Source organism: Mustelus asterias, chromosome 9 (assembly GCF_964213995.1).
Source record: "Mustelus asterias chromosome 9, sMusAst1.hap1.1, whole genome shotgun sequence".
In the NCBI taxonomy this organism is placed as follows: Eukaryota; Metazoa; Chordata; class Chondrichthyes; order Carcharhiniformes; family Triakidae; genus Mustelus; species Mustelus asterias.
Window position 1 is genome coordinate 6,329,228 of NC_135809.1, and position 19,053 is coordinate 6,348,280.

The window sequence follows — 19,053 nt, forward strand, 5'->3', positions numbered from 1 at the left end:
AGGAGGCTGGTTTGTGTGATGGATTGGGCGACATTCACAACCTTTTGTAGTTCCTTGTGGTCTTGGCAGAGCAGGAGCCATACCAAGCTGTGATACAACCAGAAAGAATGCTTTCTATGGTGCATCTGTAAAAGTTGGTGAGAGTCATAGCAGACATGCCAAATTTCCTTAGTCTTCTGAGAAAGACCACGCTGGACGAAATATACACCACTACAAATAGCCTTGAGACAAAACATCCCGAGGCCTTGAGCTGATATCAAATTCAATGGCATGGCTGATCATCAAATTCAGTATGCTGATCCCGCCTTCCCCACTCCACGACCTGAGCATAAAGGTCAAGGCTGAAATTGCAGTGCTGAGGGAGAGATGCTGTTTTTCCAGATTAGACATTAAACCGAGACCATGTCTGCCCCACCAGGTGGATGTCAAAGATTCAAAAGTGCTATTTGAAGATGAGCAGAAGTGTTATCTCTGATGTCCTGTTCAATGTTTATCCCTCAATCAACATCACATGAAAACAGGTCACCTGGTCATCATCATGTTTTTTTTGGGATCTTGCTGTGCACAAATTAGCTGCTGCATTTTCCACATTAAAACAGTGACTACACTTCAGAAGTAATTCATTGGTTGAGAGGGATTTGAGCTACCTGGTGATCAAGAAAGGTGCTATATAAATGTACAGCTTCCAGTTCTTTTTGTAAGCACCATGGACAGAGCCTCTTTCACCAGCTGGGAGAATCGGGTCAACTGCTATTAAAAACATTACCAGTTCCCTCTCCTTCAATGGACTGCCCTCGTCACTGTTACCTATCCAATTGTCATCATTGACAAGGTTGTGTCACCTACAGCAGAGGATCTGTGTGGTCCTCCAGAGGGGTCAGTCAGCAGAAACACTTCAGCACACCACTGTATCGATCTATTACATTTCGCATGACAGCATAACTTATATTGCATCAATGCTGCATGTGTGTGTGTGAGCGTCTGTGTGTGTATGTGTGAGTGTGAACGTGTGTGTATGTGTGTGTGTGAGCGTGAGTGTGTGTGTGTGTGAGCATGTGTGAGTGTGTGTGTGTGAGCGTGTGTGTGTGTGTGCTTTGCATACCAGAGTCATCAGCCGTGCGGCAATGATGACCCAATTGCCAAGGCTCCAAGTTTCCTTTCTTCTGCCGGATGACACCGTCAATGTGGTTGTCTCACTTAGTTTAATCAACATGTAACATCAAGTAACCCTGGTTTTTGGGGGGGTGTTGACTGAGGACTCTTCCTGAATTGTTGCTTAGTTCCCTTCTCAGCTGGATGGCTTTATTTTCCAATCTCTTTCTTTGGTCTTCCGTATTAACCGGTTTTCTGCTTAGACCTGAGCTGTCCTTCATTCTACACATCCACTTCCCCCTCCACTAGGTTTCCTGCACTGTGTCTTCACCAGTTGCAGTCTGGTCTGAGCCCATTCCAGCTCCATCTTCTCTGTTGGTTTTTAATAACTCGTTTCCTTTGTCTTGATAGTCATCTGAAGTATCCTGAGAACTGATCATTTTAAGTGGCTCCTCTTTGTTAAGAGAATTCTCTGCAGTGAATACAGTCCCTGTCTCCAAATTAGTTTCAACTTTGTTTTATTTCCCAATTGCTGCCTTCACAAACTGTTCTTCTTGGTTTCTGATTCTCATTCTCAGTGAGTGTAACGTTAACTCACAGTCCTTTCCTCTATCCTTTCAGTTTATCAGTTTCTGATATTTTCACCCAAGTTAAATCCATCATTCTCTCCTAACAACATTTGGTAACGATCTCTTCCTACTTATGCTTTGCATATTTTCAGACAACTGCCACATTCCTTTTGTTGAAGTTGCATCAAACTCTACTTCTACCTTCAACATTTCTTCCTCTTGTTTTATTTATTAGAATCATAGAATCTCTATAGTGCAGATGTTGGCCATTTGGCCCATCAAGCTTGCACTGACAGCAATCCCACCCAGGCCCTATCACCGTAACCCCACCTATTTACCCTGCTGATCCCCTTGACACTAAGGGACAATTTAGCATGACCAATGAACCTAACCCACACATCTTTGGAGTGTGGGAGAAAACCTGACAGGGCCAAGGACCCGGGTTCGATTCCAGGCTTGGGTCACTGTCAGTGTGGAGTCTGCACTTCTCCATGTGACTGATTGGGTTTCCACCGGGTGCTCTGGTTTCCTCCCACAGTCTGAAAGATGTGCAGGTTAGGTGCATTGGCTATGCTAAATTCTCCCTCAGTGTACCCGAACAGGCGCTGGAGTGTGGTGATTAGGGGATTTTCATAGTAACTTCATTGCAGTGTTAATGTAAGCCTTCTTGTGACACTGGTAAATAAATAAAATAATAAATACTACTGCTGTGGCTTGCCTGACTTTCTGACTGATTCTAGTTTTATCGTCTGCTTATAGTTTATTGCTAAAACTTCCAAGGACCTTCTCACTACAGTACACAGGATGGGATGCAGTTGAGTCTTGCTGCTTCAGCTCTTCATTTAGGGTCTTCTGTTGCCCTCATCCTGGGGACTTTCATTGCCCTCAAGGGGTTTTTCAGTGCCTTTCTTTACGGGTCTTCAGTAGCCCACCTTGTCTCCATGGCTTCTCAAAGTGGAAAATTTAAACTTACTGGAATATGGCAGCTCGTGTTGCAAGAAGGAAGAGTGACCCTGCTCGCTGATCCCACGCTGAGAAAGATTCAGCTCAATGGGGGAGGAAGCAACAATTAGTAAATCTAATTAAATCAAATTAGTAAATTGATAAATGTTGGTAATTTCATTACTCAGCCTGGAATTCCTGTTTTTGCTTTGATGCAGTGTGAGGGTCTATCACACAATGCAGATTACAAACAGTCCGAGGGTCTATCACACAATGCAGATTACAAACTGTCCGAGAGTCTATCACACAATGCAGATTACAAACTGTCCGAGAGTCTATCACACAATGCAGGTTACAAACTGTCCGAGAGTCTATCACACAATGCAGATTACAAACAGTCCAAGGGTCTATCACATAATGCAGATTACAAACAGTTTGAGGATCTATCACACAATGCAGATTACAAACAATGTGAGGGTCTGTCACATAATGCAGATTACAAATAGTTTCAGGATCTATCACACAGTGCAGATTACAAACAGTCCGAGGGTCTATCGCACAATCTGGATGACTAAAAGGCAAAATGCACACACAACAGAAGAAAGAAAAGTTCTGTTTGGAGGGATCATTAAACCTTTGGGAAGAAAGGTTAGAAGACATTGGAGGAGAGAATAGAATGCGTGGTATGTACCATATCAATCAATCAATATATAATTGGGCAACCTATCTACCCTCAGTGATTGAGCACAATAATGTGTATAATAATTTCCACAAGTGCACCAATTAACTCACTGTCTTCTCTTCACAGAGGGAGGGAGAAGATTCCTTTCACAAGAATGGAGGAGTTAAACCCTTTGGAGGACCCATTGCCACATCATGTCTTCCTTTATTGGGGAGATGGTGGCAAGTGTCATATCACTGGGCTATGCAGAGTCCCAGGCTAATACCCAGCAGCATGGGTTCAAATCCCAGCACAGCAACTATTGGAATTTGAATTAAATTCTGAAATTGAAAGCTCACCTCAGTCATGGTGAAAGCATTATCAATTATTGTTTTTTAAAAAATCTGGTTCAATGTAACACATTCCGATCTCTTAATGGACGCTCTTAGCACCATTCTCAGCCTTTATCACCATTTACATTCCCTTTGTTGTTTCGTCTATGCCATTCCAATCAGTTACAGCCCCCCACTCTCCCTCACCCTCACAGTATAAATCTTGTCTGATTTTCCTTGTCCTCAGCTTGGACGAACGGTCATCCAGACTCGAAACGTTGGGTCTATTCTTTCTCCACAGATGCTGTCAGACCTGCTGAGATTTTCCAACATTTTCTGTTTTTTTATCAGGTTCACTAATGTTGCTTTAGGGAAGGAAATCTGCTGTCCTTACCCGATCTGGCCTACATGTGACTCCAGACCCACAGCAATGCTGCCCTCTGAAATGGCCGTCACTCAGTTGTTCCAAACTACTACACCCTCACCCACCCATCTCGCCCCTATTCCACCCACAGAACCATCTGCCATTCTGCAGAAAAAATTCTAACACTGTGGATGTATCTAAACCACATGGACTGCAGCAGTTCAAGAATGCAGCTCAACACCACCTTCTCAAGAGCAATAAATGCTGGTCTGGCCAGTGACGCTCACATCCCAAGAAAGAATAATAAAATTTAGCAACACAGAGATATGGACTTTGTGAGAATGATGATTCACTTGTTCCTTCACATGGAGGGCAGGTTGTATGTGATGGAATGACTACAATTACACAATTGGAGTGTCTCTCATGAATGTTCCCATCTTGTCCACGGATGCTTTGCAGTCAGATCTCAAGAAGCATTTGGAGATTGTGGTCAACAAACTTCGTCTCTGCCTGAATTCTCTGCCTGAAAACATGTCCATAGTTCATGGCTCAACTTCCACCACAGGTAGACTAGGTTCCTCATCCACCCCAACTAGAACAGGGATCAAACCCCCTGAACTTGGCACTAATCTGATCTGAAGCAGCCAACCTGAGCCCCAAGGAGCCTGAGTTGCTGTGGCAACATTCACTTTTCCATGCATGTTGCAGCCTGGAGTTGGTGATGATAGAGGCTCCAACATTCTCTCTTCCGGACATTCTCTCTTCCACCTTCCAGACATTCCGAACATTTTATATACAAAAGTCTGAGGTCACGTATCAACCGACTCAAGAATAGCTTCTTCCCTGCTGCCGTTAGACTTTTAAATGTACTTACCTTGCACTAAGTTGATCTTTCTCCACACCCTAGCTATGACTGTAACACTACATTCTGCACCCTCTCGTTTCCTTCTCAATGAACGGTATGCTTTGTCTGTATAGCGCGCAAGAAACAATACTTTTCACTGTATGTTAATACATGTGACAATAATAAATCAAATCAAATCAACACTCTTTCCATCACCTGGCTGACTGCCATTGGCGTGTGGTGGAGGATCTACAGGTTGATACTCAACCTGTTGGGTCACGTTATGGACACATCTTCAAATGCTGGATCAGGACTTGAACACAGAGCTGAGAGGCAGGGACATTATCCGCTGCAGCACAAGACTCTCAGAAGACAATGTCAAGATGAAATCTATTCAATTATTTGTACTCAGCGGGAGATGCCTTCAGCAGTATTATTGGTGGAGCCAGTCAACCATAAAGAGTGAAAATCATGGAAGAGGCAGGTCTCTTGATCCAGTAAGAGTGTGGGCCCTGCCCTGAAAAGCAATGATCCAACAGCCGAGAAAGATCTCAGCGATCCAGGGATGGGTCTTTATTGCACATTTCACTCAGCAGCATCATTCTTACTCCCTCACTATGGGAGCAATCGGAACAGGAAACCAAGAAACCTAACACGCAGAAGGCCATGATATTTTTCTAAATCATATACATTGTTATCTGAAATGTGCTGCCAGAGAGGGAACTGGAAGCAGCTTCAATAATAATGCTCAAAAGAGAATTGGATCATTTGTAAAGGAAGGATTTGGAGAGCGACGGGGAAAGAGCAGAGGTCTGGGACTCATGGATAGCTCTTTCAGAGGCATGATGGGTTGAATGGTTTCCTTCTATCCTGTGTCATTCTATGGCAGGTGTCACATTCATAGAATCCATGGAATCATTGAATCCCTACAGTGCTGAAGGAGGCCATTTGGCCCATCGAGTCTGCACCAACAACAATCCCACCCAGGCCCTATCCTTGGAATCCCATGTAATCCCCCTGACGCTAAGGGGCAATCCCACCCAGAGCTGTTCCCCATAGCCCCAAGTATTTACCCCGCTAATCCCTCTAACCTACACACCTTGGGACACTTAGGGGCAATTTAGCATGGCCAATCCACCTAACCTGTACAACTTTGGACTGTGGGAGGAAACTGGAGAACCCGAAGCAAACCCATGCAGACACGGGGAGAAGGTACAAACTCCACACAGACAGTCACCCGAGGCCGGAATTGAACCCGAGTCCCTGGCGCTGTGAGGCAGCGGTGTGTTAACCACTGTGCCACCGTGCCGTCCCTACAGCTGCAAAACGCATTAAGCACATACGTCAAAACATGGAATAAAATGAACACAATTTCACCATTTTACCTTTTGCGTTTCTGTGCTGAAAGGAAAGTGTCTGTTGTCTGCAAGTGAACAGAATAGAGCAGGTGTAACACTCCAATGAAAAATGAGCCAGATTAAATAAATATAGGGCAAGTCTTTCCAGAAGGTAGGCGGTCCTGCCATTAGGATGCTCTGTATGGGCACGAGGTGGGATTTTGTCCGTATATTTGCCAGGAGAAGACGATTAAGAGCCAGCAGCTGGGGGTGATGTCCAATTAAAGATGGGGGTGAGGGGTGGGGGGCGCGCGGGGGGGCAGGCTTTCTATCCAGTCAGGGGACTGGTAGCTATGGAGCCTTGGCAATATCACTGAGAGAGCTGGTGACAGCAAGGAGAATGTAAGAGTGTCTCAATGTGCAGGCGTTCCTCGGAGAGCTGAGGATAACTTCCTTTTATTAATGGGCCGGGAAGTCCCAGCAAACAGAGAGGAAAACCCTCCAGCAACAGCTGTGGCCACACCAAAACACAAAGTTATCTGGTCATTATCATATATGGCTGTTTGTGGGAGCTCTTCGCGACAAACTACAAAGAACAAAGAAAATTACAGCACAGGAACAGGCCCTTCAGCCCTCCAAGCCTGCACCGACCATGCTGCCCGACTGAACTAAAACCCCAAATAGAACAAAGAAAATTACAGCACAGGAACAGGCCAATTGTGACACTTTCTGCATTACAATAGTGACTATACTTAAATTGATTGTAAAGTGCCTTGAGATTGTGAAAGGCATGAACACAATTTTTTTCTTTTTAATAATGCCCTCAAGACCCACCAAACCTTATTTTCACCAGCTTTTGCTAATGGATTTTAGGGGGTAGGATTCTGATATGAATCATTTGATTGTGAGGTGCAATCCCTTTCTGTGTAAATTTCAGCAGTTTTTTTACTCAGCTACCTTTTTACCGAGGGGAGGTGTTGTGGCGCAGTGGGTAGTGCCCCTGCCTCTGAACCAGGAGCACCAGGTTCGAGTCCCACTCCAGGTCTCGATGGCCAAGGAAGGTAGATTGATAAAATGATCAAACAGATTGGTTATCAGCCTGTGAATTTGTCCAATGGTAGTTGCTAAGACTGGGAGAGATTCCTGGTCAGTTATGTAATGGAAAGAATATCGTAACATCACCTTTCATAACTCCAGACTCAGGAATGTTTAAAAGGTGCATGTTGCCGCATCAACTCTGACCCCCCTGAGCGTACGGTGACTCACCACCACTGCTTTGTCACTCCAGTCTGCAAAAACGTCAATCTCAATTTTCTTTTTGTAAATTCGATCCAAACAGAGACGCAGAAAAATTCACATAAACGTTCCTTTAACAGAAGGGTTGAATCTGTTCAGACTGTCTCTTCCTGCGAAAGTCCTGATTGTGAAAATAAGCAGGTTTGCTGCTGAGATTGCTGAGAAGAGTTAAAGTTTAGCTGATAATGTGGGAAAGCATTGTAATATTTGTAATTTTATATCGTCCGACAAAACTAGGATATCCTGATTGAACTAAGTGGGGAAGTATGAATGGGATTGTGGAAAGATCAGCCGCCTCTTAGAGACTTGTCTGGTTCTTGACTATTGAAGTCAGGAGAATAAATAGTCGATGAGTTCTATAATGGGCGGGTGGTCAATTGGCCACATTATTTACGAGAAGGTGAAGTTGAAAATGACCAATGATTCCAGCCATTGGTCATTTTCAACCAATGAAAATGACCAATGGCTGGAATTGGTCATTAAGAAACCAATAATTAAGGAGATATTTTGTGATGTCCGGGACATTCTAGATAAACTTGCATTGGAAGTGGTCCAGTGAAGGTTCACTAAATAGATCTCTGGGAAGAGAGGATTGCCCTATGATGCGAGGCTGAGTAAATTGGACTTTTGTTCTCTGGAGTTTAGAAGAATGAAAGGCAACCTCATTAAAACCTTTAAGATTCTGGAGGGGTTTAATGGGGTGGATGCTGAGAGATTGTTTCAGCTGGTCAGGGAAACTGAAACACGGGGGACTATCTCAGGATAAGGGGTTGATCATATAGGACTGAGATGAGGAGGAATTACTTCATTCAAAGGGTTGTGAATTTCTGAAATTCTCTACTCCAGAGGGATAGAATCATAGAATCCCTACAGTCCAGAAGAGGCCATTCGGCCCATCGAGGCTGCACTGACTCCTTGACAGACTATCCTACCCAGGCCCTCTCCCCCACTCTATCTCCATAACCCCACACATTTCCCACAGCTAATCCATTTAGCCTACAGATCTTGGAACAAAAATGTGCAGGTAGGTTGATTGGCCATGCCAAATTGCTCCTTAGTATCAGGGGAATTAGCAGGGTAAATATGTGGGGTTATGGGGATAGGTCCTGGGTGGGATTGTTGTCGATGCAGGTTCGATGGGCCAAATGGCCTCCTATTGCATTGTAGGGATTCTATGATTCTATGACATTGATGGACAATTTATCGTGGCCAATCCACCTAACCTGCACATCTTTGGACTGTGGGAGGAAACTGGAGCACCCCGAGGAAACCCATGCAGACACCGGGAGAACGTGTAAACTCTGCACAAACAGACACCCAAGGCCGGAATTGAATCTGGGTCTCTGGCACTGTGAGGCAGCAGCGCTAACCACTGTGCCACCGTGCCGGGATGTTGATGCTCGTTGAATATATTTAAAGTTGAGATAGACTGATTTTTGGTGAGTCAGGGAATGAAGGAATGTGGGGAATGGGTGAAAAATGGAGTTGAAGCCCAAGATTGGCCATGATCACAGTGACGGAACCTATGTTTTGTTCCAGCTCCTATTTCTTGTGTTGTTGACTGCAGAGAACGACAAGTGGTTCGTTTCATCTGAATTTTACACGTGCACCTGTTATTTATTCCTCTGAAGTCTCCTTTGTGTTTCCCTTTCAGTGGCAAGAAGATTTTCACAGGTTCTCAGGCGCCAGACCTCATTAAATCACCTCTGTCAGGTAACGCATTCCATTGAAACACGAACCCATCTTTATCCTTCACCGTGGCTGGTTAGCCTGCTGATTATTTCCATCATTTCCTGTTTTTATTTCAGGTTTCTTACAAAATAAGTAATTCAGACATTTTTAAATGAACCATTTTCTCACAGTTTGTGTGGGCATTTAGGATAATTGACGTGTAAGTTGTCCACTAACTCATCCACTCCCCTACATTCCATATCCTTGACCAGCCTTTACTGCAATCACTACCCCCAAAGCATCAGATTATAAATCCTAATTCTCAGCTCCAAGCTTTTTGATATTTGGGTGTTGGGTATCAGTGTCGTTAGCAAGGTCAAAATTATTGCTCATTCTTAATTGCCCTTGAGAATTTTGCAATGCCACTTCAGAGGACAATCCAATTTCAACCATGTTGGTATGGGTTTGGAGCCGAATATAGGACCAGACTGGTTAGGAAGGCCACATTTCCTTCCCTAAAGGACGTTGGCGAACCAGTTGGGTTTTTATGATAATCTGACAATTTCATGGTCATTCTAACTGACTCCAGCTTTCTGCTTCCAGATTTGTTAAAACCCAATTCAAACTCATGGTGGGACTTGAACCCAGTTCTCTGGATTATTGGTCCAGGCCTCTACATTACTATTCCAGTAACACAGCCACTACATTACCCTCCGTGGCCATGCCCCACCCTATCTCTGCAACATGCTCCAGCTGTAAGTACCACTGCACACCCTCCACTCTTCCCACTCCGGACTTCTTTGCATCCATCCATTTCTTTGCTCCTTGTTTGGTTGCGCTGTTTTGGCTCCAGACTTTAGAATGTTCTCCCTGAACTCCTCCACCTTTACTAACTCCCCTGCCTCCTTACCACCTTTCGCTTTGGTCACATAATCATTACACAGAGTTGCATGGAATGTACAGCGCAGAAACAGGCCAGTTGACCCAACTCAGCCATGCTGGCCTCCATGCTCCTCCCAACTTGCTTCCACTCGCCCCATCAGCATAACCTTTTATTCTTTAGTCCCTCGTGTGTTTATTCAACTTTCCCTTAAATATATCTCTGTTATTCACCTCAACAATTCCACTGTGGGAGCAAGTTGCACATTCTCACTCCTCTCTGAGTAAAGATGTTTCTCCTGAATTCCTGAATAAATTTATTAGTGACTATCTTGTATTTATGGCCTCTGAAAGGGTTTGATGGAGTGGGTACAGAGAGAATGTTTCCTCTTGTGCAGAAGAGCATAATTAAAAAGCATCGCTATAATATAATCACCAAGAAACCCAACAGGGAATTCAAAAGGAACTTCTCCAACCAGAGCACGGTGAGAATGTGGAAGTCGCGACCACAGGGAGTAGTTGAAGCAAATAATGCCCATGATTCTCCGATCTCATTCGCCCCTCCACCACTGTCAGCGGAAACGGAGAATTTGACGTTCAGCCAAATCTCCATTCACTGCAGCGAGACCGGAGATTCCCAGATACGGACAAAGTTGGAGAATTCTGGCCAATACATATGTTTTTAAGGGGAGTGTGGATAAGCACAAGAAAGGGAAGGGAATAGAGGGTTTCACTGATCAATTTGGATGAGGACAGACAGAAGGAGGCTTGAGTGGAGTGTAAATGTCGCAAGGACTGGTTGGATTAAATAACCTGTTTCTGTACCACACATCCTATACCATCCTAATGGTATACCTTTTCCAAAGCCTGAGCTCCTTCCAATTTAAATTCTGAATTGAACATTTTTGCTTTATAACACTCAGCATGTTTTTATTCATTCTCCAGATGGGGGTGTCTCTAACATCCCAGTTGCCTTGAGAAGGTGATAATGGTTCTTCTTGAATCACTGGAGTACCTGTATTGACGGTGCTTCCACGATGATGCATAGAGGGTATTGAGGTGATGATTTTAAACACCCAAAGTCAAAATGGTGCATGAGGTGGATGTGACTGGCTGTTGGTGTAGTTATTAATGCACTCAGGATTGTTCAACAAATGCTGCCCAATCACAACATTCTGATTAGCTTAGTTTGTTGTTCAAGCCATTTCCCACTGCTATTATGCAGTCGCTATGTGAATTCTATTTTCTACTAACAGGATGCTGCCGTCAGTCCAAAAAGAAATGTTCATAAAAGGCAGAATATACACCGTACAACAACCAGCCTGCATTTGCAAAATCCAAAACTGTAATAAGTCCACGGAGGCGAAAGTCCCATCACCAAAGTTCCTTTATTTGCAAGATACCATACAGAGTGCTCACAGTGTGCTATCTGCATCAGGAGTGCAGAGGGACCAACACTCCTGTTTAAACACAGGACATGGGGCTCCCTGATTGGGCTGTCAATTAGCTCTCAATCAGGGAATGCTTTTCCTGAGCTCTCAATCAGGGAGTTCACACTCAAACAGGCCAACCTCAATTGCCTGATTAAAGCCATCACAAAAACAAAACATCTACTATTAGATGTGATTTCACGATTGGGCAGCAGTTGCTGAACAACTCTGATTGTGCTACTGGCTACACTAACAATCAATTGAAGATAATCAGCTCACAACGTGGCTCATTTACACTCATTAGAAGTGCCATGCATTGCGACCATCCTCTGCAAGCAAAATAAATACGTTTGAGCGCCCTGCCCTTTTCCCGTTACTCGGGAGCTTGGGGAGCTCATAGTTGCTCGTTACTTTCTCCATGGCAACATCGCAGCCAGTCAGAGTCGACTTGCCAATCAATCAGCACCCTTTACTCCTGTAGTATAAGTTGTGATTGTTTGAAATTTGGTATTCTTGTCTTTGTCCTGACAAGTGCAAGACGAAAAGCTTCAACAACATGTATAAACATATTTAACATGTATGTTAATTATACTTGTTTTGTACAAGTCTCCCTTTAGTATCACAGACCAGGAAATAACCATCGCAGACTAAAGAAGCCTGCTATTTGACCCCCTGTAGGCATCGCGGGCAGTGATCCACAGCGCGGATATAACTTTCCAGATGTTGGAAGACTGGCGGAATGTGGACCTGAACAGCATTACCAAACAGACCCTGTACACCATGGAGAATTCGCGAGAGGAGCACAGAAAACTCATCGTGAAATGTAAGAATGCAGTAAGCACACAATGGAAATTCTACCATAAACATTCTCTCTTAAATCTTTGTCGTAAAGACTTAGCAGCATTTAGAAACAGCCTGTGAGTGTGTGATCATTCCTCCAGTCACACTAGAATAAATGCCCCAAATTTCAAAGGTTTTCCAAATGGGTCAGTGCAGGCTCGATGGGCCGAACAGCCTTCTTCTGCACGGTAGGAATTTAACGATTTTATGGTTCTCTGTGCCTTGCTATTAGCATACAATGTATAACTTGTGTGGATCTAGCATGGACACGATTGTCTGAATGGCCTCATTTTCTGCTATGGCGTTGCTTTGTCTGTTATTTTATCAGAAGTTAAGTAATTTTTCAATAGCAGTCACTGTTGTAATGTAGGAAGCGGAGCTGCCAATTGGTGCAGAGCAAGATCCCATTAACAGCATTCCGATAGCTGTTCAGTTCACTTGTTTCTGGGTGGTTGGATGAGGATAAATATTGGGCCAGGGCACTGCAGCAAACTCCTGCTCTTCTTCGAAGTAATGCCGTGGGATCTGTTACACCCATCAGAGACAGCAGGTGCCTGATTTCAGACTGGCCAGGACCAGCTCGCTGAGATTTGTGTTGTAACCAAGTCCAGATTTAGACTGACCAAGGGGAATTTCCACCCCTTGTGTCTGGTGAAACTGGATCATTCTCCGCACTGAAACTGGATCACTCTCCGCACTGAAACTGGATCACTCTCCACACTGGAACTGGATCACTCTCCGCACTGAAACTGGATCACTCTCCACACTGAAACTGGATCACTCGCCTCACTGAAACTGGATCACTCTCCACACTGGAACTGGATCATTCTCCGCACTGAAACTGGATCACTCTCCTCACTGAAACTGGATCACTCTCCACACTGAAACTGGATCACTATCCACAGTGAAACTGGATCACTCTCCACACTGAAACTGGATCACCCACCACAGTGAGACTGGATCACCCTCCAAAATGAAACGGGATCACCCTCCATAGGGAAACTGGATTACCCTCCATAGTGAAACTGGGTCACCCTCCACAGCGGAACTGGATCACCCTCCACAGTGAAACTGGATCACTCTCCAATGTGAAACTGGATCACCCCTACAATGAAATTGGATTACTCTCCACAGTGAAACTGGATCACCCTCTTCAGTGAGACTGGATCCCCATCTGCAGTAAGGCTGGATCATCCCCTGCTGTGTGACTGGATTATCCTCTGAAGTGAGACTGGATCACCCTCTGTATCAAGACTTGATCACTCCCTGCAGGGTGATTTGATCACCCTTTGCACCAAGACTGGATCTCCATCTGCAGTGTGACTAGATCCTCATCTACAGTGTGATTAGATCATTGTATGCAGTAAGACTGGATGACAATCTGCAGTGTGACTGGATCACCTTCCGCAATAAGACTGGATCGTAATCTGTAGTGAGACTGGATCACCATCTGCAGTGTGACTAGATCCCCTCTGCTGTGTGACTGGATAATCCTCTGCAGTGTGACTGGATCACCCTCTTCAGTGTGATTGGATCACCCAATGCAGTGTGACTGGATCACCCATTGCAGTGTGACTGGATCACCACCTGCAGTGTGACTGGCTCACCCTTACAGTGTGACTGGATCACCATGTGCAGTAAGACCGGATCACCACATGCAGTGTGACCGGATCACCATCCTCAGTGTGACTGGATCATCTTCTGCAGTGTGACTGGATCATCTTCTGCTGAGTGACTGGATCACCCTGTGCAGTGTGACTGGATCACTGTGTGCTGCTGCGTGAATATCTGTGTAATTGCGAGTATTGTACCTGTGCCTTTACAATCACCATGGCTCACTCATCTATTTTGCTCCTTTTTGTCTCACTAGTGTATCAGGAATTTGATAATCTATTAGAGGAACAATCGCCCACTGAGTCCTACATTGAGTGGCTGGATTCCATGGTGGACAGATGTGTTGTCAAGGTTGGTAAGCTGAAGTTGACCTCACTTCCTAGTCCCAGAGCAGGTGACTATATTTAAGGATGAGATAGATGAAGTTTTGGTGTCAAAAGATGTGAGGAGTGGGTGGGAAGTGGAGTTAAAGCTCACGATTATATTGAGGGGTGGAGTAGGCTAGAGGGACTCTATGATCTACTCCAGCTCTTGTCTGTAATGCCCTTGCAAGTTGTGGTTTGCTGCCATGTAAAAAAGTCATAGGACAGATGTCCCACACACTGATGGGACCGTAGAGAGGGAACGTGTACAGACTATGCTAATCATTATAAAATTTAGATTGCAAAAATTAATTGACATGATTCGACATAAAAACCTACATTTATTGGCTGCCAATTAGTTTGCGGAAATAATTTAAAATCAAAGAATACAATATTCACATCTGGAAATGTAGAACATTAAGGAGTATTTTAAAAACCTTCTGTGCTGGTTCTTTCCTGGAATCTTAAACAGTACACCCCAGAAGCTTCTGCCCACAACTCCCTCCTCCACCCCCTCAATCCCTGAGCTGTTGATTCTAGTTGAAGTTTCAGAATATTTTGGTGATGTAGTTTGGGGAAGCACAGACTGAGGGCTCTCATTAGAGAAATGGAGGTGGAGTTAGACAAGCTTTCATTTTAAAAAGCCTGGGGAGATTATAACGTAATGATAATGTCACTGGAATTTCAGGCTCTGTGGGACGTGGGTTCAAATCCCACCACAGCAGTTGGTGGAATTTAAATTCAATTAATAAAATCTAGGATATAAAACTAGTATCAGTGATTGTGACCATGAAACTATCACCGTTTCCCATAAAAACCCATCTTGTTCACTAATGTCCTTTGTGGAAGGAAATCTGTCGTCTTTACCTGGTCTGGCCTACATGTGACTCCAGACCCACAGCAATGTGCTATGGGGCTAAAGGGATCAAGGGATATGGGGGAAGGTGGAATCAGGATATTGAATTGACAATCAGCCATGATCAAAATGAATGGCGGAGCAGACGCGAAGAGCCGAATGGCCTCCTCCTGCTTCTATTTTCTATATTTCTATGACTCTCAACTGTCCATGTGAAATGGCCTAGCAAAGCAGCCAATTCAAGGGCAATTTGAGATGGCAAACAAATGCTGGCCCAGTGATACCCACATGGGCAGCACGGTAGTTCGCATTGCTGCCTCACCGTGTCAGGGACCCTGGTTCGATTCCAGCCTTGGGTGATTGTGTGTGTGGAGGGTGCTCTGGTTTCCTCCCACACTCCAAAGATGTGCAGGTTAGATTGATTGGCCATGCTAAATTGACCCTTACAGTCCAAAGATGTATAGGTTAGATGGGTTAGCCATGGTAAATGTGTGGGATGGGGTTATGGGGATAGGATGGGGAGAGGGCCTGGGTAAGATACTCTGTTAGGGAGTTGGTGCAGACTCGATGGCCAAAAGGCTTCCTTCTGCACTGTAGGGATTCTATGACATCCCATGAAAGGTGATGGGCTGAATGGCCTCCTTTTGTGATATGCAGGTTATAATTTCCTTAAAAGGTAGAAACATTCATGTTTGTGCAGTCCCTTTTTAAAAGTTGTAATGACTTTAATCAGGCCATTGAGGTTGGCCTATTGGAATATGAACCCCCTGATTAAGGGGCGGGCGGCACGGTGGCACAGTGGTTAGCACTGCTGCCTCACAGCTCCAGGGACCCAGGTTCGATTCCTGGCTTGGGTCACTGTCTGTGCAGAGTCTGCATGTTCTCCCCGTGTCTGCGTGGGTTTCCTCCGGGTGCTCCTGTTTCCTTCCTCAGTCCAAAGAAGTGCGGGTTAGGTGGAACAATGTCCTTGATATCCCTGATTAAGGGGCCAATGAATGGGCCAAACAGGGAGTCTTTTCCTTGTATTTAACCAGGAGTGTCAGTTCCTCTGGCACTCTCGAAGGTAGACAGCTGACTGATAGCACTCTGTGCACTGCTGTTGGAATTGTAAATAAAGGGATTTTGGTGCCTCCGAGATCTTATTACAAAAGTTCTTCAAATTGTATTTGTTACAGTGAAGATGACCGCCTGTTTTTAATAGCTGTGGTCAATTTGCACGCAGCGTGGCCCTTCAAACAGCAGTGAGAAGATGGATTTGTTAATCTGATAGTCAGTGATAGTCAGCACTGAAGAGGAAGAGGATGAAAGAAGCACTTTGGAATGCGAGATAATTAACAAAAAACGCAGCCTCCCCCATGCCGACGTGCTAACAGTTTGAGAATGTTTATTTTGCAGGTTGCAGCGCTGAGGCCTGGGAGTCTGAAAAGAGTGGCCCGGCAGTTCCTCTTGATGTGGTCCTGCTTTGGGACAAGAGTTATTCGGGACATGACGTTGCACAGTGCGCCAAGTTTCGGTAAGCTGTCGCTAGGTCAGTCTTGTGCTGGAAAGTGGAGTTAAAGTCAAAATCAGATCTGCGGTGATTTTACTGAATGCTAGAGCAGACCCAAGGGGCTGAATGGCCTAACTCATGCTCCTAATTGTTTTAAATGATTTTATGTTCTTATTTCACCGTGACTGCCGATTCCTACCAGTGGGAAAAAAGAAAACAGAATATAGAGTAACCTATCAAGAATCATCGAAACAAGATCTTAAAAACTCCTACAAATGTGTCAAATGAAGGATTAAACCTGGGTCCCCAAGAGAAAGGGGCAGGAGCAATGGTAATAGTATAGAAATGGCGGAGGCATTAAACAAATTCTTTATAGCTATCTTCAGGGTAACAGAAACAAAAGACATGTCTAGAAATTAGGGGTCCAGCGAGAATGAGGAATGTGAAGAAATTAGCATCAGCAACGAAACAGCTTCAGAGAAATTAATGGAACTAAAAATCGACAAGTCTCCTGGACCAAACGAGCTGCATCCGAGGAGGTGACTACAGAGAAATTGTATTCTGGGAGATCATTGCATTGGCGATGATCCCCCAGAATTCCCCAGATTGTAGAACAGTTTTCCCAAGTTGGGAGGTAGCAAACATAAGAATGTCGACATTAAGAGCAGGAATAGGCCATTTGGCCCCTCAAGCCTACTTTGCCATTTAATAAGGTCATAACTGATATTCAACCTGAACATCATTTTTTGTCCAATCTCCGTATCCCTTTAAGATCCAAAAATATTTTGATCTCAGCCTTGACATATTCAATGTCTGAGCACTCAGAGCTTTCTGAAGTAAAGGATTCCCTGGATTCACAGCCATTTGGATGAAGAAATTTCTCCTCATCTCAGTCCGAAATGGACAATCACTTCTTTTGAGACTGTGACTCCATGTTCTAGGGTCTTCAGCTGATGAAACTTCCTCCCAGCGACTATCTATCAAATCGCTTATAAACTTCATAAGTTTCCATGAGATCATCTCTAATTCTGCTGAACTCCAGAGAATAGAAGCCTCATAGGACAATTTTCTCATCTCAGGAAGCAATCTAGTGAACTTGCTTTGAACTCTCTCTGAAGGCAAGTATATCCTTCCTTGGGTAAGGAAACCAAAACTGGACATAAGACTCCCGATGTTGTCTCAATAAGGCCCAGTGAAATTGAAGCAAGACTTACTTACTCTTATACTGTACTCCCTTTGAATACCTCTATCCAATCTCCCCTTAACCCTCTCTGCTCTGTGGGAAAGGACCCCGGCTTCTGCACTATCTCCATATTATAGAAGCCCCTCATCCTTGGGGGTGAATCCCCTCATTGCACAATCAGAACCAGGGCCATGGCGGTACAAGTGATGCAGTTGAACATGGGAGGAGGAGGAAGGGTGTGAGGGTAGGTGGGGGTTGTGAGGTGGGGAGGGGGAAGCAATAGGGGATTCTGTACTTTGGAAAACAGACGACGTCAGCAAACGTGATTCCAGGATGGTCTGTTGCCTCTCTGGTGCCGGGCTCCTGGATGTCACTGAGCAGGTGCGGAAGACTCTGAGGACAAGGGTGAACAGCCAGATCCATGATTCATAATGATACTAAAGACACAGATAAATAATTGGTTTATTGACAAATCATCTTGGCGGCAGGTGCTGAACTGTGATGACAATGCAAATAGAAAATGGTAATTCATAACATAGTTAGAGAGAATTATTAAAATAAAGTCTCAGATAATAAAAGGATTAGGAATTTGGAGCAGAAGTAGACAAATTCAGCCCGACGAGCCAGCCCAATTGTGGACATTCCAGTGTACAAGTATTTACAATCCGTTGCAAAATTCAGGGCTGGAATTCTCCGGCCATTCACACCGACGGGATTCTCCAGTCCTGCCGGCAGCACAACCCCACCTGCAGGTTTCCCACTGGCGGGGGGTGACATCAGTGGGAATTCCCATAGACAGCAGCGGGACCAGAGAATCCCACTGCTAGCAAACAACGCGCCACCTCCTGCCAGCGGGAAACACGCAACTGGGAGGCCAGAGAACCTCGCCCCAGATCTCCTTAATTTAAAGGTAGAAATCAAAGATCCACAGCACTGCATTTTGCTTGAAGTCCGTAGATCAAATATTGTCAAGTTTTATTAATTAAATTTGCTTAGAGTCATAGACGTACAGTTCAAGGAGCATCACTGCTTTTCTTGGTCTATAGCAATGACTCGGGCTTGGGTGTGCAAGTTCTGAAGTTGCAAGGTACAAAGTTTGCGGATGACACAAAAGGTGGAAGTATTGTGAATTGTGAGAAGGACAGTGATAAACATCAAGAGGGCATAGACAGGCTGAAATGGGCAGACAGGTGGCAAATGAAATTTAACACAATGAAATTGTTAAGGTACCAGATCAGAAACCCCAAAGTATGTTATAAAGCGTGACTAGATCCTAACATTTCCTTTATTTT

General features: G+C 44.5%; 1 protein-coding gene across 1 annotated transcript in view; it reads left to right on the forward strand.

The window, feature by feature from the left end:
- The window catches only part of rfx4 (regulatory factor X, 4), a 114,873-nt gene that overhangs the window by 60,116 nt on the left and 35,704 nt on the right, over positions 1–19,053 (forward strand). The window contains exons 10-13 of the mRNA XM_078221077.1: positions 9,092–9,150; positions 12,096–12,240; positions 14,128–14,222; positions 16,485–16,602. Of these exons, the coding sequence (XP_078077203.1) occupies positions 9,092–9,150; positions 12,096–12,240; positions 14,128–14,222; positions 16,485–16,602 (417 nt within the window). The remainder of the gene's footprint in view (positions 1–9,091; positions 9,151–12,095; positions 12,241–14,127; positions 14,223–16,484; positions 16,603–19,053) is intronic.